Source organism: Haliotis rufescens, unplaced genomic scaffold (assembly GCF_023055435.1).
Source record: "Haliotis rufescens isolate VD_foot unplaced genomic scaffold, xgHalRufe1.0.p SCAF_103, whole genome shotgun sequence".
Lineage (NCBI taxonomy): Eukaryota > Metazoa > Mollusca > Gastropoda > Lepetellida > Haliotidae > Haliotis > Haliotis rufescens.
This window is the reverse complement of record NW_025963784.1, coordinates 77,967-100,791: the sequence shown is the minus strand read 5'-3', so window position 1 is coordinate 100,791 and position 22,825 is coordinate 77,967. Positions and strand designations below refer to the sequence as shown.

General features: G+C 41.6%; 1 protein-coding gene and 1 long non-coding RNA gene across 2 annotated transcripts; both read right to left on the bottom strand.

The window, feature by feature from the left end:
- Positions 1-536: 536 nt before the first annotated feature.
- On the bottom strand, positions 537-2,319 carry LOC125377884. Its single transcript, XR_007219855.1, has 2 exons — positions 2,051-2,319; positions 537-1,027 (listed from the first exon to the last, which is right to left on the bottom strand). It is a non-coding gene; the product is annotated as an uncharacterized LOC125377884 (long non-coding RNA).
- Positions 2,320-5,769: 3,450 nt separating this feature from the next.
- On the bottom strand, positions 5,770-14,814 carry LOC125377892 (the record flags this gene model as incomplete). Its single annotated transcript, XM_048391970.1, has 9 exons — positions 14,611-14,814; positions 12,779-13,848; positions 11,977-12,111; positions 11,312-11,469; positions 10,654-10,771; positions 10,234-10,552; positions 8,656-10,109; positions 7,952-8,040; positions 5,770-7,213 (listed from the first exon to the last, which is right to left on the bottom strand). Coding segments are annotated over exons 1-9 (4,968 nt in total), but the record flags the coding sequence as incomplete, so codon positions are not given.
- Between the last annotated feature and the right edge of the window lie 8,011 nt (positions 14,815-22,825).

Genomic DNA, 22,825 nt, shown 5'->3' with positions numbered 1-22,825 from the left:
CTAGAATTTGTAAAGTACAATGGTTTTTCTATGGAATTGAGATCCATACAGAAACGCCAAAACTACATCGACACAAATCACTCCCACTACTTTCAACATAACACAGGGGCACGAGTGGCCCAGTCGTCTAAGGTGCCGCGATTCGCTGTGCAGAGTTGCGTCCCTTGGGCACGCCAGAGACCTATGATTGTTGGTTCGAATCCAGGTTCGCCCAGATTATGTATCTAGGTTTGTCAGCACCATATCCGTGCTCTTGGGTTTCACCGAAGTGGTAAACGTCTGAGACCTGCATAACTTCGGGCTTTCCTCCCATATTTAACTGTCACGCCGTGATATAACTGGAAAACTGTTAAAAGCAGCGTTAAATCCAACTCGCACACTCACTCAATTCAACTTAACACAATGCCCCAGGAAAGTTTGGTACACACTGAAAGGTGCATATGTCCAGTTAGGAACATTTGAAAGAATCTATTATGTAATCCTCTACGCAACGTAAAGGACTTTTTTCGACATGAAGTTAGCTATGGTCCATTAGCTATGGAATTGATATGCTTACCGAAACATCAATGCTACATCGACACAAATGACAAATAACTCGTTATTTTCTGCATCCCAAATTCAGACGACTGACCCCTAATGGAGGTTGTAAAACTGTATATGTATACTGTATCACTGGACACCATAATAACAAGTGGGAACATGACTTGAGTTTCCATATATGGTTTCTGATCTTTGATTTGGTGAACGTATCTCCATGTGTGCAGGATCTGTATGGAGGTTGTTAAGATTTCCGTCTATATGATATGGTTGGGATGACTGCAAGGCGATCTCTTCCATAACACTTTGTCTGTCTGTGGAAACTGCTTGTCCCAGTTGACTCGGAACATAAACCCCTGGCAATTCTCCTGATGTGTGCTTCACGGGACAAGTTGATGTTGGTGGGTTGGATGTAAGCCAACCGCCATTGTTATAGCTTCCGTATGGAACTGACGATGATTTTATAAGAAACTGGCCATCGGTTGTCACCCTGAAACAATACCACATGCACTTGACACAACATTTCAGAGAAAATAGGACTTAATCAAAATAGTGATGCTATTGTGACATATAATACAAAATCAAGATGTAAAAGCCTCCAGCGCTTTCGAATTCGTATCTAATGAAAAAGACTCCAACTAAATGGAAGCCCCACATACTCATAAACGTAAACCAACGAATCATTCATTATTATAGACAGTGAAGCCTAATCCAGTTAAAATATTGGTTAACATAATTTCAATGTTTTTGCAAAGTCCCCACTGACATATGTAGCCCATGGAAAATAAGGTTTCACTTGGAACAAATAGCAATAGAGTTCATTTCACCAAAATGCATCTCTACAAGGTCCCCAAAACAACATACTTAAAGTCCCAAGCAATCCCAGTTTGGGAAATATGTCTAATTTACATAATTCAATATGGAAACCATCTCTCAATAGTATTTTCCTTATTTCAGATGAGGTTCAATGTTTTGATGAAAAACAGCATGTGTTGTGTTGCAAAATAGTCATATTACGTTTCTAAAAAGATATTCACACGTATTGATCGTTTTCGACTATTGACAAATCTACAAAACATCAAGATGGCCGGCAATTTCAAGATGGCCGACACATTTCCTAAATATGAGTTTAGACTGTTGAAGCTTTTATCTCTGAAACAGTGTGCTGGGACTTATATGCATAAAACTTGTCACACTAACTGACTGGCCCAAAATTCCAAGATGACCTCCAAGACATGGTCAGACATGGAATATCAATACACTGTTGTTCTCTCATGACATATTTGATTGATTGATTTGGGACTTTTAGTATGTTGTTTTGGGGTCTTGTAGAAATGCTCTGTCTATATTCTTTATTTAGCTGAAATAGATATTTTGATTTATTGTCTGATGGTACAGTCCTCTTCGAGGTATCATATGGTTTCGTGAGGTTTCAAAACTGTTATGCAAAACAGCGTATACAATATATGTGTTTGGGCTGTCAACTCAAGCATCATTTCCACATTGCTCTTACCTATCTATAATTGTACCATGATTGGTTGTCAGGTCATGTATATTTGTTGCCTCAGTTATAATCCTTGCAATATCATCGTGATGTTGTGCCTCTGCTTTTTGTAAAGCAGTTTCTTCTTTATCGTCTTTCTCTTAAACATTTGCGTTGTTCTGTAATAACACCTCCACAACCTCCATGTATCCCTGCCAGGCTGCATCATGTAGAGGTGTGCAGCCTTTCTTATCTTTCTCATCCACATTTGCCTTGTTCTGTAATAACACCTCCACAACCTCCCTGTGTCCCTGCCAGGCTGCATCATGTAGAGGTGTGCTGCCTTCCTTATCTTTCTCATCCACATTTGCCTTGTTCTGTAATAACACCTCCACAACCTTCCTATGTCCCTGCCAGGCTGCATCATGTAGAGGTGTGCTGCCTTCCTTATCATTCACATCCACATTTGCCTTGTTCTGTAATAACACCTCCACAACCTCCCTGTGTCCCTGCCAGGCTGCATCATGTAGAGGTGTGCAACCTTCCTTATCTTTCTCATCCATATTTGCCTTGTTCTGTAATAACACCTCCACAACCTTCCTATGTCCCTGCCAGGCTGCATCATGTAGAGGTGTGCGGCCTTCCTTATCTTTCCCATCCACAATTGCCTTGTTCTGTAATAACACCTCCACAACCTCCCAATGTCCATGCCAGGCTGCAAGATGTAGAGGTGTGCTGCCGTCTTGATGTTTCTCATTCACATTTGACTTGTTCTGTAATATCACCTCCACAACCTCCCTACGTCCCTGGTAGGCTGCCTCATGTAGAGGTGTGTTGCCATCATCACGTTTTTCATCCATATTTGCCTTGTCCTGTAATAACACCTCCACAACCTCCCTATGTCCCTGGTAGGCTGCAAGATGTAGAGGTGTGCTGCCATCATTACGTTTTTCATCCACATTTGCCTTGTTCTGTAATAACACCTCCACAACCTCCCTATGTCCCTGCGAGGCTGCATCATGTAGAGGTGTGCTGCCATTATAACGTTTCTCATTCACATTTGCCTTGTTCTGTAATAACACCTCCACAACCTCCCTATGTCCCTGGTAGGCTGCATCATGTAGAGGTGTGCTGCCATCATTCCGTTTCTCATCCACATTTGCCTTGTTCTGTAATAACACCTCCACAACCTCCCTATGTCCCTGGGAGGCTGCAAGATGTAGAGGTGTGCGGCCTTTCTTATCTTTCTCATCCACATTTGCCTTGTTCTGTAATAACACCTCCACAACCTCCCTATGTCCCTGGTAGGCTGCATCATGTAGAGGTGTGCTGCCATCATTCCGTTTCTCATTCACATTTGCCTTGTTCTGTAATAACACCTTCACAACCTCCCTATGTCCCTGGGAGGCTGCACGATGTAGAGGTGTGCGGCCTTTCTTATCTTTCTCATCCACATTTGCATTGTTCTGTAATAACACCTCCACAACCTCCCTATGTCCCTGCCAGGCTGCAAGATGTAGATGTGTGTTGCTATCATTACGTTTCTCATTCACATTTGCCTTGTTCTGTAATAACACCTCCACAACCTTCCTATGTCCATGGTAGGCTGCATCATGTAGAGGTGTGCTGCCATCATTCCGTTTCTCATTCACATTTGCCTTGTTCTGTAATAACATCTCCACAACCTTCCTATGTCCCTGGTCGGCTGCATCATGTAGAGGTGTACGGCCTTCCATATCTTTCTCATCCACATTTTCCTTGTTCTGTAATAACACCTCCACAACCTTCCTATGTCCCTGGTAGGCTGCATCATGTAGAGGTGTGTTGCCATCATTCCGTTTCTCATTCACATTTGCCTTGTTCTGTAATAACACCTCCACAACCTTCCTATGTCCCTGGTAGGCTGCATCATGTAGAGGTGTGCTGCCATCATTACGTTTCTCATTCACATTTGCCTTGTTCTGTAATAACACCTCCACAACCTCCCTGTGTCCCTGGTAGGCTGCATCATGTAGAGGTGTGCTGTCATCTTGACGTTGCCGATGCACATTTGCCTTGTTCTGTAATAACACCTCCACAACCTCCGTTTGTCCACGGTAGGCTGCATGATGTAGAGGTGTGTTGCCATCATTACGTTTCTCATCCACATTTGCCTGGTTCTGTAATAACACCTCCACAACCTTCCAATGTCCCTGGTCGGCTGCATCATGTAGAGGTGTGCGGCCTTCCTTATCTTTCTCATCCACATTTGCCTTGTTCTGTAATAACACCTCCACAACCTTCCAATGTCCCTGGTCGGCTGCATCATGTAGAGGTGTGCGGCCTTCCTTATCTTTCTCATCCACATTTGCCTTGTTCTGTAATAACACCTCCACAACCTTCCTATGTCCCTGGTAAGCTGCATCATGTAGAGGTGTGCTGCCATCATTCCGTTTCTCATCCACATTTGCCTTGTTCTGTAATAACACCTCCACAACCTTCCTATCTCCCTGGTTGGCTGCATCATGTAGAGGTGTGCTGCCTTCCTTATCTTTCTCATCCACATTTGCCTTGTTCTTTAATAACACCTCCACAACCTTCCTTTCTCCCTGGTAGGCTGCATTATGTAGAGGTGTGCTGCCATCATTCCGTTTCTCATTCACATTTGCCTCGTTCTGTAATAAGACCTCCACAACCTCCCAATGGTCCTGGACGGCTGCAAGATGTAGAGGTGTGTTGCCATCATTACGTTTCTCATTCACATTTGCCTTGTTCTGTAATAACACCTCCACAACCTCCCTGTGTCCCTTGTTGGCTGCATCATGTAGAGGTGTGCTGCCATCATTCCGTTTCTCATTCATATTTGCCTTGTTCTGTAATAACACCTCCACAACCTCTCTATGTCCCTGGGAGGCTCCACGATGTAGAGGTGTGCTGCCTTCCTTATCTTTCTCATCCACATTTTCCTTGTTCTGTAATAACACCTCCACAACCTCCCTGTGTCCCTGCCAGGCTGCATCATGTAGAGGTGTGCGGCCTTCCTTATCTTTCTCATCCACATTTGCCTTGTTCTGTAATAACACCTCCACAACCTCCCAATGTCCATGCCAGGCTGCAAGATGTAGAGGTGTGCTGCCTTCTTGATGTTTCTCATTCACATTCGACTTGTTCTGTAATATCACCTCCACAACCTCCCTGTGTCCCTGGTAGGCTGCCTCATGTAGAGGTGTGCTGTCATCTTGACGTTGCTCATGCACATTTGTCTTGTTCTGTAATAACACCTCCACAACCTCCCTATGTCCCTGCCAGGCTGCAAGATGTAGAGGTGTGTTCCCATCATTACGTTTCTCATCCACATTTGCCTGGTTCTGTAATAACACCTCCACAACCTTGCTATGTCCCTGGGAGGCTGCATCATGTAGAGGTGTGCTGCCATCATTACGTTTCTCATTCACATTTGCCTTGTTCTGTAATAACACCTCCAAAACCTTCCTATGTCCCTGGGAGGCTGCATCATGTAGAGGTGTACGGCCTTTCTTATCTTTCTCATCCAAATTTGCCTTGTTCTGTAATAACACCTCCACAACCTTCCTATGTCCCTGGTGAGCTGCATCATGTAGAGGTGTGCTGCCATCATTCCGTTTCTCATTCACATTTGCCTTGTTCTGTAATAACACCTCCACAACCTTCCTATGTCCCTGGTCGGCTGCATCATGTAGAGGTGTGCGGCCTTCCTTATCTTTCTCATCCACATTTGCCTTGTTCTTTAATAACACCTCCACAACCTTCCTTTGTCCCTGGTAGGCTGCATTATGTAGAGGTGTGCTGCCATCATTCCGTTTCTCATTCACATTTGCCTTGTTCTGTAATAACACCTCCACAACCTCCCAATGTTCCTGGACGGCTGCAAGATGTAGAGGTGTGTTGCCATCATTTCGTTTCTCATTCACATTTGCCTTGTTCTGTAATAACACCTCCACAACCTCCCTATGTCCCTGCCAGGCTGCATCAAGTAGAGGTGTGCTGCCATCATTCCGTTTCTCATTCATATTTGCCTTGTTCTGTAATAACACCTCCACAACCTCTCTATGTCCCTGGGAGGCTGCACGATGTAGAGGTGTGCAGCCTTCCTTATCTTTCTCATCCACATTTTCCTTGTTCTGTAATAACACCTCCACAATCTCCCTGTGTCCCTGCCAGGCTGCATCATGTAGAGGTGTGCGGCCTTCCTTATCTTTCTCATCCACATTTGCCTTGTTCTGTAATAACACCTCCACAACCTCCGAATGTCCATGCCAGGCTGCAAGATGTAGAGGTGTGCTGCCGTCTTGATGTTTCTCATTCACATTTGACTTGTTCTGTAATATCATCTCCACAACCTCCCTATGTCCCTGGTAAGCTGCCTCATGTAGAGGTGTAGGGCCATCATCACGTTTTTCATCCACATTTGCCTTGTTCTGTAATAACACCTCCACAACCTCCCTATGTCCCTGGTAGGCTGCAATATGTAGAGGTGTGCTGCCATAATTACGTTTTTCATCCACATTTGCCTTGTTCTGTAATAACACCTCCACAACCTCCCTATGTCCCTGCCAGGCTGCAACATGCAGAGGTGTGTTGCCATCATTACGTTTCTCATTCACATTTGCCTTGTTCTGTAATAACACCTCCACAACCTCCCTATGTCCCTGGGAGGCTGCACGATGTAGAGGTGTGTGGCCTTTCTTATCTTTCTCATCCACATTTGCCTTGTTCTGTAATAACACCTCCACAACCTCCCTATGTCCCTGGTAGGCTGCATCATTTAGAGGTGAGCTGCCATCATTACGTTTCTCATTCACATTTGCCTTGTTCTGTAATATCACCTCCACAACCTCCCTATGTCCCTGGTAGGCTGCACGATGTAGAGGTGTGCGGCCTTTCTTATCTTTCTCATCCACATTTGCCTTGTTCTTTAATAACACCTCCACAACCTCCCAATGTCCCTGCCAGGCTGCAAGATGTAGAGGTGTGTTGATATCATTACGTTTCTCATTCAAATTTGCCTTGTTCTGTAATAACACCTCAACAACCTTCCTATGTCCATGGTAGGCTGCATCATGTAGAGGTGTGCTGCCATCATTCCGTTTCTCATTCACATTTGCCTTGTTCTGTAATAACACCTCCACAACCTTCCTATGTCCCTGGTCGGCTGCATCATGTAGAGGTGTGCTGCCTTCCTTATCTTTCTCATCCACATTTGCCTTGTTCTGTAATAACACCTCCACAACCTTCCTATGTCCCTGGTAGGCTGCATCATGTAGAGGTGTGTTGCCATCATTCCGTTTCTCATTCACATTTGCCTTGTTCTGTAATAACACCTCCAGAACCTTCCTATGTCCCTGGTAGGCTGCATCATGTAGAGGTGTGTTGCCATCATTACGTTTCTCATTCACATTTGCCTTGTTCTGTAATAACACCTCCACAACCTCCCTGTGTCCCTGGTAGGCTGCATCATGTAGAGGTGTGCTGTCATCTTGACGTTGCTCATGCACATTTGTCTTGTTCTGTAATAACACCTCCACAAACTCCCTATGTCCCTGGGAGGCTGCACGATGTAGAGGTGTGCGGCCTTTCTTATCTTTCTCATCCACATTTGCCTTGTTCTGTAATAACACCTCCACAACCTCCCTTTGTCCATGGTAGGCTGCATGATGTAGAGGTGTGTTGCCATCACTACGTTTCTCATCCACATTTGCCTGGTTCTGTAATAACACCTCCACAACCTTCCTATGTCCATGGTAGGCTGCATCATGTAGAGGTGTGCTGCCATCATTCCGTTTCTCATTCACATTTGCCTTGTTCTGTAATAACACCTCCACAACCTTCCTATGTCCCTGGGAGGCTGCATCATGTAGAGGTGTGCGGCCTTTCTTATCTTTCTCATCCACATTTTCCTTGTTCTGTAATAACACCTCCACAACCTTCCTATGTCCATGGTAAGCTGCATCATGTAGAGGTGTGCGGCCATCATTCCGTTTCTCATTCACATTTGCCTTGTTCTGTAATAACACCTCAACAACCTTCCTATGTCCATGGTCGGCTGCATCATGTAGAGGTGTGCGGCCTTCCTTATCTTTCTCATCCACATTTGCCTTGTTCTGTAATAACACCTCCACAACCTTCCTATGTCCCTGGTAAGCTGCATCATGTAGAGGTGTGCTGCCATCATTCCGTTTCTCATTCACATTTGCCTTGTTCTGTAATAACACCTCCACAATCTTCCTATGTCCCTGGTAGGCTGCATCATGTAGAGGTGTGCGGCCTTCCTTATCTTTCTCATCCACATTTGCCTTCTTCTTTAATAACACCTCCACAACCTTCCTATGTCCCTGGTAGGCTGCATCATGTAGAGGTGTGCTGCCATCATTCCGTTTCTCATTCACATTTGCCTTGTTCTGGAATAACACCTCCACAACCTCCCAATGGTCCTGGACGGCTGCAAGATGTAGAGGTGTGTTGCCATCATTACGTTTCTCATTCACATTTGCCTTGTTCTGTAATAACACCTCCACAACCTCCCTGTGTCCCTTGTTGGCTGCATCATGTAGAGGTGTGCTGCCATCAATTCGTTTCTCATTCATATTTGCCTTGTTCTGTAATAACACCTCCACAACCTCCCTATGTCCCTGGGAGGCTGCACGATGTAGAGGTGTGCGGCCTTTCTTATCTTTCTCATCCACATTTGCCTTGTTCTGTAATAACACCTCCACAACCTCCCTATGTCCTTGCCAGGCTGCATCATGTAGAGGTGTGCTGCCATAATTGTCTGTCACATGACTTATTCCCTTGTTCTGTAATAACATTTTAACAACTTCTGCATTCCCATATATACATGCCAAATGAAGTCCAGTTTCACCCTTCTTGTTTGGCTTACCAATGTCCAGTACTTCCTGTAACAGGTAGCTTACATTGCTAACATTTCCAACTGCACATGAGTAATGAAAAGGTGTTGATCCTTCAGGACCTATGATATTGATGCTACGTTGTCCCTTCTTTATAACTATATCCATGATATCTTTGCCCTTTTGACACATGGCTGCATAATGTACATAAGTATTCTTTCTTGAACTGTTCTTGTTCTGGCTCGTCTTCATCAAATGTGACAGTCTGGAAGCCACTGTAGACAACCCACCCATACAGGCAATGTCCAAAAGTGAACATTTACCAAACTTTACTCTCAGATCATCTACAACTGCCAACTGCAGTTTGATGATAAGAGGTCTTGGGAGCTCGGGTAGCGTCATACACAACATATCCAACTTCCAGTTATTTTTGGAACACAAGTAATCGAAGTTGGCCAAACTACTCCCAAAGCAACTTCCAAACAAGGCTTCCTGTCTGTTCTTTACCTTAAACTGAACACTGTTCAATGCTTTCTTCAGCAAATTCGAGTTGCCTGTGACGCTCGCCCAAAACAGAAAGGAATATCCATATATAATGTCATTTTTTGACAATACTTTCAACAGTTCAGATCTGTCCTTGTTCAGATTATGCAAGAGATTCTCCCAAACCATATTAACAAATGTCTCTACCTGGAATAGTGAATGCATGCACACAAAGGCAAACTTTCTGTCATGTACAGCTGCAACAAACCGCCTTGCTACAATATGCAGATCATCATGTTTCAATTCGATTTTAAAAGGCACATCTAGTTGTTCCTCTTCGGTTGGATCACCTCTAAATGTCACATAACGAAATATGAACTCGAGATCCATCCTTTCAACCAACTGTCCCACATCACTGAGCAGTATTTCTCTTAGCTTTATTGCTACTTCATGATTTCTTATTCTATATGACCCTGATTCATGATGGAGACAGCATCCCGCCAATTGGGATAAAATAGGTTTCATCATATTTTCAGTGTATTCTTCTTCATTGATGTCAAAAACCTTGAGTGCCCAAACAATATATTTTTTGTAGGTTTCTCTTTCCACGCGAGTCCCTGTGTCAGACCCTGCCCATAGCATCCTCTCCTCCAGGTTATTCTCCGCCAAAGCAACCACTAACAAGCATGCCATCTTCTGCTTATGCAACAGGTGCTGATCCAAACATGGATAGTCCTCTGTATCTGTGAAAACAAATAACGTTTGTAAGAAAGCAGTGTACAACATTGCACATGTAGATCTAAAATATAATACCTTGCGTAACGCCTTACAATTACGTAACATAGTAATGATCTCCAGAATGCATACTTTCATCACTGGCGATAGCACAGTCGGTTCCTTCATGTGTTTCATGTCCATCCTCTTCATGAATAGTTGGACCTCCTTGTTCTGTTGTCATTGTACAGCTATTTTCCAGTACATCTCTTGTCTCCAGCGTTACAGTTTGAATTTCGTTTGTGACATTACCCTGTCGATCAACTGCCATCATGTGATTTCGTCCACCATGCATATCTCCCTTGTCCTTGGCATACTGTAGTATCCTCTGAAGTACATACAGCCTGTATTTCTCAACGTGACAGTTCCTCATGATGCCTGGAGACTTCTCCGACAAAATTGCATCAGCAGCCTGAGAATATGAAGGTTAGAAATGAAAAGGTATCGTTCATACGTGGTTTTTGAGACACATGTTGCCTTTCATATCAAAAACATAGCTTCAAACCAACCTACCATCAGAACGAATATCCCACAGCTGTGTCCATCTGACTGTTCTATCCCCGGGTACTGTTTCTTCATCCATGACTTGCTCCTTTCCTTAGACGTAGATTTCAAGTGGTTTACAAAGAGCCTGAGGAATACATGTATATTACTCGATGGCAATAAAGTCTTCAACTCATGTGGACTGGTGCTAAAGTAAAGGTAGAACAGAAGGTAAATACAGCAGTGCCTAAAATATCCGGTCCTGGCATTTCTGATGTTCTCTCCTGCTTTGTCCATAATTAGGTTTTATGTTAGCAAATACAGATGTTATGGTTTAAATGAATGAGTGACATAACTGTATTTATGGCGTTTAAATCATTCACACAGTGTACCCATTTGGGGAACTGGGTAACCCTGTGAACAAGTTGTTCTATATCTTCTACCCAAAAGTAAAAGCTACAAATGTGGGTGTATCGAACATTTTTCGATGGATCTTATTTACATTCATGTTTGTTTTTGAGAAATCAACATTTCAACATTTCAAATTGGATAGCTATTTTTAACATTTATAATGTGCAGCCACACGTCCTCTTCTTTTTTTTTTATCTACCTCTAGTGTTGTACAAATGAGTGTTCTACATATAAGGCGGGTTTAGAATTGACCACGCCCACTGTTCTGTCCACCTACCTCCAGTGTTGTACAACCTTGTCCTCCACATCTAAGGAGGGTTTAGAATTAACCACGCCCACTGTTCCATCCTTGACATTAGCCACCAGTAGCACCCAATGTTGATTACGTGGCATGTTCACTGGCATTAAGATCCACGTGTAGTTTGTCAAATTTTCCTGAAAGTTCACAACAAATGCCTTTCCGGTGTACGATCAATATATCAAGAAACACGTGCTTCACATAAGATGGATATGATGCAGTAACAGAGATATTAGTGAATTGGTATGATCTTGGAACTTAGAACTTCTAAAGACCCCTCTCTGACAACCAGATTTTCACTTCGTAAAATAATATGTAGCAAGACGAATATGTTCATGTGCAATATCTGCTTTTGTAACTGCATATTGAAAACGAATAGCATTATGATCAATGGGGTTACTGGCTTTGACTCAATTGAAACCCATTGCAGCATATGGTCGCTTCGTGCGCACAATTGCAAGTGACAACTTCTAGCATGCCGAATACGCAATCATGGCATAGACGAATCATATGTTATCACAAAAAACATACAATTATTACAAAGTATCTTTCGAGTCTTGCCCTTGTTCTTGGTAGGGTGGACATGCAATGGTACACTCAGAATGAAAGAATTATAAGAAATATAAAAATCTCACGTCACTCACATCTTTCCCCCTTATTCTGTCTGTGTACTGTCCTGCCTCCCACAGTAGGATTGTCTCTGTAGGCAGCACCAGACAGTGGAAGCTGACACGGGAACACCACTCTCTCTCCAGGAGGTGCAGGTATATGTCCATGATCTGGACAGGAAAGAGTTCATTTATTAGAATGTTTATTATACTGTTTAATCGCCAAATGCGTTTGCTTCAAAAGGAACGCTTGTAATTTCAAATCAAAGCAGGATCCGCTGCACATCACATATTCATCATGAAGAGAATATATCGGCTGTTAGCAATGACTGACAATTTGACTGGTGATGTACTAGATTTTGTGTACAATGCCCATTGCAGGTGAGTAGTGCCATCATTGCAGAATCGAGATGCATGGCAATGAGTTGATAATTAGCACCATTATATGAATTGATAGTTAACTAATACTGGTGTAACAAGAAGAAACCGCCAAAAGTTGCTGTATTAATCTTAAGATGGGGTCTCAGTGGTCCAAGGCGCCGCATTTCGCTATGCAGATTCACCATGGGAATCAACAAAGTGGTTAACGTCAAAGATGTGCATTACTTTCTTCATAATTTAATCCAACGCACCATGACACCACGCCTACCTCAAGGCACTATCAATGAGTATTAGGTGACTGAACAACTCACCACCCTCACGCCTCCAGTTTATATCTAATACTAACATCATTTGATGAAATCGAAAGCCTCCCATGCTCTATGAAATGATTTTCTTGGATGGTTAACTAGGCATGTAGTTTGTGTGATTGTGTAAATATTGCAGGTGGACTACTTACTTCATCTGTCAGCCACTCGTTGGTTTCCAGGCGAGACAGAACATCTCCTCTGATGGTGTAGCAGCCAACTGTGTATGTACAGTCACGTGACAGGGGGACGTCCTCTTGTACATGCTGCAGGTGTGAAGGAGGATCCTTCAGTGTTTTCACAAAGTCGTAAACTTCAGTTCTGGTATGACATGCTCCAACAAGTACTGCTGCGATGAGCTTTATGTAAACTGAACCGTCTTGGTTCCAGCTCAGACCGTCAGTATTAACAGCACATTTAACCCAGTTCCTTGCTTTAATTGCATCTAGATTCCAGTTCTTGTCGACCTCTTCAATGAGTGACAAGCACGGATTGCCTTTGTTGGTACAGTCCTTGTTCCAGAACCTAGATAATGCTAGGACATGTTGCACGACCTTTATCACATCACGATTCCTTTCTACTTCTTCTAGAAATGTGTACAGATAAACGTAGGGTGTGTTAGTGACACAGGTTGCAACTGTGTTGTCATTGTCAACCTGAGGCTGCAAACGAGGTTTCTTGACAGGGGAGCCTGACGTTGTACCCAAATATTCAATGTCATCATCACTTCTATGATCTCCTGACCTGCAGCGTTTCTGATTTGTGTCATGATCATTCTTTGTTTCGGTCTCTGACACCTTTGCTTCATTCAATGTTACACCTAGAATAGTGTTTGATTTACCGTTATTTTCCAATTCTGTCGGTGATGAATGAACTTCAGGGTCCAGGTTGGAGTTAGTGTTCTCCGTGACCCCCGACTGCACAGCTCTACCAGTTGATTCTACTTTCCTACATTTACTGTCACCTGAGGTATTAACTGTCTGTTGACCACGCTTCTTGCGTTGGGGAGCAGGCTGTGCTTGTGTGTGGTCCCCGATATATTGCACTAGGACGTGTTTCAGAGGCTGGTTGTACAGATACGATGCTTCTCTGACAAAGGCCCTTGTTGTCGCCTTGTCCTCGGTGTAAGCCTTGTGGTACTGCTTCACTATGACTGGACTTAAGCCAGGCTGCTTCCGAGTTCCATCACTTCTGAAGTGATATTTGTCATCCTTCCAGATATCTGCAAATAGAAATTAATATCATAACATTGCAAACAATGTTGTAATCCTGAAGATGAACTATCCCTCAAAATTCTTTGTGTGTTAGTGTGTCACCTGTGATGTAGATGTTAATTAATAAAACTGTGAACAGTCAATAGTGTAACATAACTCTAAAATCAACCCACCTTAATGCCAAATCAGCTGTAAGGTCATGCATAAATATGTTGTATTAGAGGTTGTGATGATAAATACCATGTCCTTTTTTCCTTCTCTGAGATGCAACACGATGCTTGATTCTTGTTTAGCCAATATTGATTAATCCAACAATGGATTTTCTACTAGTTGACATCAAACAATGTTCATTATTTAAGTACACAATTGTTGTAGAGGGGATGGAAAGAGTAAATAGAAAAACAAAGATAGAACATAAGTAAAAGAAGTCGTTTTGATGATGATACAGACAAATAAACTTAATTCACGTAGTCACTTATTTGCACGACTATCACTTGTCAACAATATTAGCAAACATAAAACCGGTTATCACAGGGCTGTACAAGGAAGCTGATACCAGGGCAGGGTGACCCCGACGTCAAGCAGACTATTACTAATAACGTACATGTATATGAATGTGGCTTTGAGGACATTGGTCATGTGTACTTAACAACCCCAATGAATTCAAATTGTGTAAAAAATAATATCAGCTTTCCATGAAATATTAACATTGTTCATATGTATTAATCCCTGACTCATGGTAATATTAAGCCTGAACACAACTGCCTCACCTTCTCTCATTCCCGAGGTTATCTTATAGAGGTACACCTCCCCTCCATGGGGTGTGGCGGGGGCAGTCTGGATGGTCTTGCTCTCATCCCGACTCCTCAGAATGTTAACAATTTCCTCCACTTTAAGGGCTGATGTTCTCCCTGTCCGGTAAGGCTCGGGTGGTTTCGGATTAGGCGCCATTTTGTCAAGTTATTAATAGTCACATGAGTCACACAGGCGTGATAAATAATCGGTTGTTCACTTGAACCTGTAGATGACAAAAGGTTATATGCTGAACTACATCCAAGCATGAATATTCTTATATACCCTGTATTTGTCTACGTATCAGTGTTGGTATTGTTATAACGCCTCAGGGCGTCATAAACGTCTCTCCTTGTACCGCAGGGGACTTTCTGTTATTGGTTTGTTGTTCTGTGTGTGGCTTGCGGGGAAAAATAAAGCGAGTCTGCCCAGGAAAATAGGTGGTTCGAGCCCCGGCCGCGTTTTACCAAACGACGTTAAATGATGATATTTGTTATTACCCTGCATTATTTCTGCAGTACACTGTGTGACCATATTTCAAGATGAGCATTGTACATGTCCGAGTAACAATCCAAAAAAGCGTCAGTCTTCGTGATCAGGTGAATCCACCTAATATACATACTTTATTGTGGTTTCAAATCAAGTCTTGATCAAAATATAACAAAATATTACAAATTACAATGTTGTTGTCTAGCGACATGACTAGAGAATTGTTACTGAGTAAGAAACCTTTATTGCCTGGTTCAACCTATGCTCACTGAGAGAATGAGTGAGTGAGTATGGTTTTACGCCGCTTTTAGCAATATTCCAGCAATATCACGGCGGGGGACACCAGCACATGGCTTCACATATTGTACCCATGTCAGGAATCGAACCCGGGTCTTCGGCGTGACGAGCGAACGCTTTAACCACTAGGCTACCCGACCGCCCCCTGACAAAATGAACTACACGTCACCGAGGATGTGTTTTTACAATTTTCATAATCACCTGTACCCAAACTAACACAGATATTCATACTTTATAATAATGTCTACCTCCACTGAAGTATCCCAGCATTGTCATTGTTCTAATGTTGAAATTTGGTTGATCTGAGTTTGCTTACTTGAAAATCATTGTATCAACATTGTTTCAGCTCCGTTCGATATTGAAATTTGTTTCAATCTGACTTTCAAATACGAAAAGTAAACACCTGGTGTCATCATTGATTTTCAGTGGTACATTCATACATAAAATTATTTATTCTCGTGCATTGACAATTATATATTGTGGAACGGCACCCTACCTTTAATTTTAACATCAATCGGTGTCATAGTGTACGAAAACCACTTGAGTGTGACATCATAACTCCAACGAACCTTTTGCCAGTCACTGCTACAATGTATATACGCCGGTATGTCAATCCGTGTAGTGACATATATTTATAGTCTTGCATGGTTGACGTTTGTCGGATGTTCGGACCTAGATCGGTTCAAACACTGTACCGTGGTTGTCAAAGGGGCATGTGCAGTTCGTGATCAGGTGTTACGTATTAGTTTCATCAAGGAACGGCTGTCAGCCAAATCCTCACCTGCACCGGAGTCATGTGAGATACGAAAACGCTCTCCCAACTTATGATGACTGTTAGGTATGCGGAAGCCATCAACTCCTCAATTAATTGTTGGGTTGCAGATACAAACAACTGGAACAGACAGACAGACAATGTATTTTCCTCTATAGCCTAGGCTCTATTCAACAGGGCAGAGTTGCACACCAATGTTCAATGTATATGCAGATCTTGATTTATGCTCACGATATGGAAGCAGTGGAATGGCAGTTCGGCCACCTATCTGGTCCTGGTCAAAGCACTCTGGACATGTAAAGAGAGATGCACGATTGAATGGGAGGACATTCTCAACATCCTGCAGTCCCTGTAATCTCAGTAATAATAAACATACAATAAATGGTGGAATCATGATATTTTGATATCGATATCACCCCTCCTGTACAGCGATCGGATGTGTCGAGGTAAAAGTGGCTATGTGATTTGCCTTCATGTATAGCAAATATATATAGTTACCACACCTATCGGGGGATTTTTCCGCTCCCTGTCTTGCCTGTGTAATAATATGAAATACTAAATTCGGAATGCTTTGGATTCCATTTGATCTGTGAAATATCGCTCAGAAATATACAAAGAATAATGAAAGATCGCAGTCTTGTGTTTTATCATATTTCAGTTAACTTGAATCGGAAGGAACATACACTACCGTGATGAACTCGGTAATGCGAACAACAATGATTTGTCACATATCCAACACTTCGTTTCCACGACTCAAGGTGGTGTCTTAGTAGTCTGATGCGTTGCAGATAGCTGTACATAATCAGCGTGACGAAATCCTATGATTGTGAGTTCGAATCCCAGATTTGTGCTGATTATGATTGTTGGTTTGTTAGAAACATACCCATGATCGGAGGTTCTGCCAAAGTGGTAAACGTGAATGATCTGCGCTATAGTTTTCCTCCAAGTTAAGTTGACACTGCATCAAATAACACATACTTATGATAAAGTCAGATTCGAAAAATCTGCGTTACGTTTGGCAGATATTTCTAATTATTCTCTGTTCTGTTCCATCATATCTCCATTTCAAAATGTTGATATATGATTGGTTCACGTGATCTTGATAAAATACTATGCATTCTGCCTGTGTGGAACATAAATGTCTCAGCGGGAGAATAATCGCTTATACCCCGCCACGAAGAAGACAGGCATCACGTGATCATTGAGCGGGAGAATGAATCCCTTCAACCCCGCTTCGAAGCAAAAAGCCGCACGCTTTTTCCGAGTCAGTGATAGTCGCGTGACATAGCACAAGCTATCCTCAGCTCAATCGAACATCTGTTTTCTATCAATTTTGAATTTGCTTCAATTCTTTAACAAGTGCAAATTAAAACATGTCAGTTAGATAAATTCGTTTTAGCAGTACCACGAGGGGTTCATGTTGTTTTATGCGTCCCGCCCTATGTTAAATACCACGAGCCGGAGGCTTATAATACTTCCACCTCACAGTGATAAAAAAACTTATTCAAGTGTTTGCAAACAGTAATCAGAACTTATTCGTAACGCCATTCATTTCCTTGCAATAAGCCTTTTGACGGTAGTCCGAAAATCCGAAAGTCTTGAAACGTACCATCCGCTTTACTATTTAGTAACAATTTAACTTTTAACAGAGTACCCCATACCACAGGTGATGTATAATTCTCACACGAAACAGAATAATAAATGTAACCACTGTTTTTTATGCAGTCGTGATACCAAGGTTTTTAACATGTTTTGCTCGTAATGTAAGTCAGTTTAATTTATTATATCCACATACCACAAGTGCATAAACTTAAACGTTATTGTCATGTTGAGAATCGAACCCGACGTAGTCGTTCGTCAAGCCATTCAAGTAAGCCTGTGTCATGGTACACGAGAAGGTAAATATATTTTCATTGTAAATGGAAAATTTCACTTCATTGGTCCGAAAACGCGACACCTTCAATCAGTCATTGTACGTTCAAACCAGATACACTTACGGGTAACATTTCTGTCCCATAGTTCAAATGTATAATTTATTCAATCACCAATTACTTGATATCTGACAATTGTTCTGATGCTTACTTCGCCTGTGTAACGTGGGTACGATATATTGACCATAAAATATTGAGTTTATCTGGGATAATCGTACATTGTTGTATACTATAACCATTCTGCATATTCCACTTCAGCTGATGAAGATTAGGTTTTAGCAGATATTCCTTTTATAATAATGAACAGAATTTTAACTATACATGATCCCTCAGTCTTCGCGGGATATATCGGGAGTAGATGCGAGGTGACGGAACTTCTTCCCATGCACATCGACATCAATCAAACAGTAGAACGTTCCACTAGACAATTAGTTCAAAGGAAGTTCTTCGTTATGCACTCATGTCTCAGTGAGACATCATTTATATCTATTCTGGCGGAAGTCAATTTTACACTACGTATTGATCACTGCCTGGTTATCTTATGCACTATTGACAACTACACAAGTTCAAGTGTTTTGTGCACACTTATATGATGCACACTTATATGATGAGACATTTGAATGTAGACAACTTGTTATATCATTTCCTCAATATAACAATCTACATCACTGCTCATATTTCCACTCATTTCTTCTTCATATTTTCAAGCCCATTCAGCACGTAAATAGAGGTTATCACGCGAGTGTGTTTGGGGATGGTAAATATCCTGCATTAGGAATAAACATTGTATTTAGCGAGCCTTGGCGAGCTAAATACATAGTGTTTATTCCTAATTCAGGATATTTACCATCCCCAAACACACAAGCGTGATAACCTCTTTATCATATAATGTCATTCTTTAATTCTGTGCTTCAAAATCGCTTTCCCTTTCTCACAAATATTACCAAAACATTGCGAGTTTTCCTGGAATGCGCGCATTAATATTTATTACGTCACAGGGTAAGTGATGTGTCAGTCGGACAGTGACAGTAGCCAATATAGTTCCAACTGAAATCTGTTTCTTATACAGTGGCGAAGCAACATATACGCAAAACAACAATTGTTTTTAATTGCCTTTCGCGGCAATCCATCGGTCTGTCCGCTAGAGTAACTGCCCTTTGTCAAAGGGAAGCTACTCTAACCCTAGTCTATGAGACGTCACGGCCACGGTCAGACGTTGTTGACAGTCGGTCTGTCCTGTCATAACGATAAGAAGTGTACTCATATGTACACACAGCGACAAAACGAAACAAGGTAACAATTCAAACATATTCCCGTCAAATCCAACTATTTTAATTTGTGGAGAAGGTTTCAAGCCGCAGAGGTCTACATGCACAGATATGGCTACTGATCCCGCTTGGCAAGGCCTCGTGCCCTCGCCAAATTGTTTCGAAATTTATATCTCCAAAGTTGCCAAAACTTATAAAATGCCTTAGTTGCGTCACAGTGAGACACAGATTTTCAGTATATTAGACTGTTCTTTTGATAATGATAGCAATTATCGCTGTAGTTAATCCAGATTCCCGATGGTTAATTCTGACTCGATCGCCGAATGACGAGTGCGACGCCATGTTTGTTTATAAACAGTGAAAGTAGTCCCTACTTGACCTTTGATATTTGCATCTCTATCCGCATATGACCCCAACGGATATCGTTTTTATCCGTTGGCTTTATCCTGCCGAGAAACCTACCCATTATATGATAAAATCGTATACACCCCCTACTGACACTACCCGCGAACTCATAGTATGTCATTTCCTTATCAGCACAGCAACATAACTGTTTCTTTGTACTGTGATCAACTGGAGAAAGACATCATATATCCAACCAACCTTCCCTCAAAACACTCACACAATGTACACAATCAGGTATGTACAGCTCCTCTAGCGACATGTATTTTTAGCTTTTTGTCGGATTTTCGGATCGATGATTTTTAGTGTGATAGACCGGTTTGATCTAATTGATCATATTACGGCGTAGGCTTCCAACACTTATCTGATGAAAGCCAACGTGAACAATTAACTGAATAAACTTAAACAAGTGTATTATTTACTGCACCTGAACAAGACAGATGGCCCAGAGAAGACTAGTATCGATATCACTTGCGTGCAAGAATGATCCAAACAGACATAAAACTCTTATCGATTACAACTTCTCTATTTCAGGGCTACTTCTTCTCCTTTCACCTGGCAAGATGAACGGGAAAGAAGTTGTCTTCCAACTTCCAAATTGCTATACACACACGACTGATGGCAAGTGTTTATACTTCCGGCACAAGTATTTTACCCATGCCTATCAAACACAATGTACACAAGTAAATAGGTAGTTTATTGTGAGTTTAATGTTGTAGGGCCAAGACACCCGAACCAAGCATATGCTGTAAATGACGAGATGTTGGATACTCCTGTATCTGGACGAGATCTCAGCCTTGTTGCAAGTCACATCGGGATCGGGTTCGAGTCTGTTGGCATCGAACTTGGACTTACTCTCGTGGTTATCGAACAAGTGACTTTTGCACATCCATGTTCACTATATATGCAAGTTGTACACATGCTTACCAAGTGGAAGGAGAAAAACGGAAGATCTGCCACAGGACTGGTCCTTGTCAGAGCATTGTGGAGATGCAATGACAGCTGTACCATTGAGTGGGAGGACATTCTCAACATCCTGCTGTCACCAGCATCTACGTCTGGGTAATCAGGGCGGGAATATTACTGTGGAGTACACCCTCTGGCTTTATTGCTGTGAACACGCGAGTGGGGATATAAGTATGTTTCACTGAGTTTCCGCAACAACATGTAGTAAAATCATGCCTTATTTTTTCTTTCCTCGTGCTAGTGCTGCACTGAACACTCAACCATGCTTCAGGGACTACCATCTATTTCTGTATAGAACTGAACGCTCGTCATATGTACAGTTATATATTTTCCGTATATGATACATTGTGATTGTATTTGTATGTCTTTCAGAATAAATGTTGTAAATAAACTGCTACGATGCCCTTTGTAAGAACTTGTCTTTCTGCCTCTTGTGATATTAGCGGAAGATTGAGCGAGTTGTGAAGAGATTTGCCCTAAACGTAATCCGTAATCCGAAAATCCGGAAACTGAAACTAACGTAACGAAAGAACTGCCTCTCACAAAACGCTAACTTTCACACCCACTCAATGCAACACTTAATTACCGAATCCCTTCATCTCGACCCTAAATATTGAACTGACAGGAACCTACTGCCATTGAAACAGCTGTATGCTATTTGGTAGTTTATTTCCTGGTTGGAATCGTGCAATCGACTCTGATTGATTTTAACAGACATTTTCTAGTGAATTTGGAAAGGGTTTTGGCGCTTGATTCTATTCACATACTTATCAAGTAGTAGTTCGCAGGCATAATGGATGACAGCTTGCGACAGGTCTAGTAATGCAGAAAGTGTGATCACATTCTTAAGGCCAGTGCACATCATTAATGCACAGATTGACATATTCTTATAAAACTTTAAGGACCACAAGATTCGGGTTCTCCTTTACCTATATACGACTCAAGAGAAGTTTATATGTAGACATAAACGTGTTTCTTTAAAAAAAGCTTTCTATTTATATGAGCCAGTATTAAATATTAACAACGCCGACGTATGTCCTACATTTGACGCACTTCACAAATAATACCATAGGTCTTAAATACAATATTTATTTTTATTTTTGACTTACCCTGCCAAAGACATTCTGTTTAATATATTCATTTTGTAGGGTTATATCAAGATCAATAGATACGTGCAATCAGACACCGTTGTGTCGAACTTTGGTGTGTCGAACTTACGTTTGTCTCGAAGTAAAACATTGGTCCCTGCGTATTCTATCTTTATTTATTTTCAGTTGCGTCAAACCTCGGATAACTCTTAGTATTTACGTATCTCTCTTTAACGATGTTTGACTATTTATATTAATACCTTCAAAGATGCTACTATAATTATAATATATGTTTAAAGCTTACATCAATGGGATACACTGTACCAAAACAAACTCTCAAAATATCCATTTTTTATTTCATTTGAGACCATATTCCCATGTCTATTTTCTTCGTCGCAACATGAACATGTCATGCATGTATCCTAGAAAGGGAGGAATCTATTAGTGACTGAACAGCTGGGCTTAGTGGAGAAAGAATGAAGTGACTGTTCCCTCATATGTTCACTTCAGCCAAAGGCTACATTAAGTAAGGATAATAATTTATGGATGAACAACTTCTTTATAACAATTATCAAGCAAGTGTTAGAACCTACACCGAAACGTCGCTCTTAATTGTAATAAAGAAGTTGTTCATCCATAAATTTGTATCCTTTTTAGTACTCCAACTTCTAAATGCCTATCAAAGAAGTTAAAGACTAATTTGCCTAATGAACTCCTAACTCCGAAAATCCGACTTTTGTGTCCCATATTCAGCAACATACAATCCTTCCCTCTATGAATGGCTTCGTATTTGATTTACAAACTTGACGAACATTATCTCAGTATCAAATATACATGATTTTTTTTTCACTTACCTTTTCACTATTAATACCAATACACGTTAGCCAATCTCAAATGTTGTGAAAAAGCAGCTTTTACACTGTTTGAAAAGAGAATATTGCATCCTTAATTTCTTCACTGATCCCGTGACATTGGGGGTT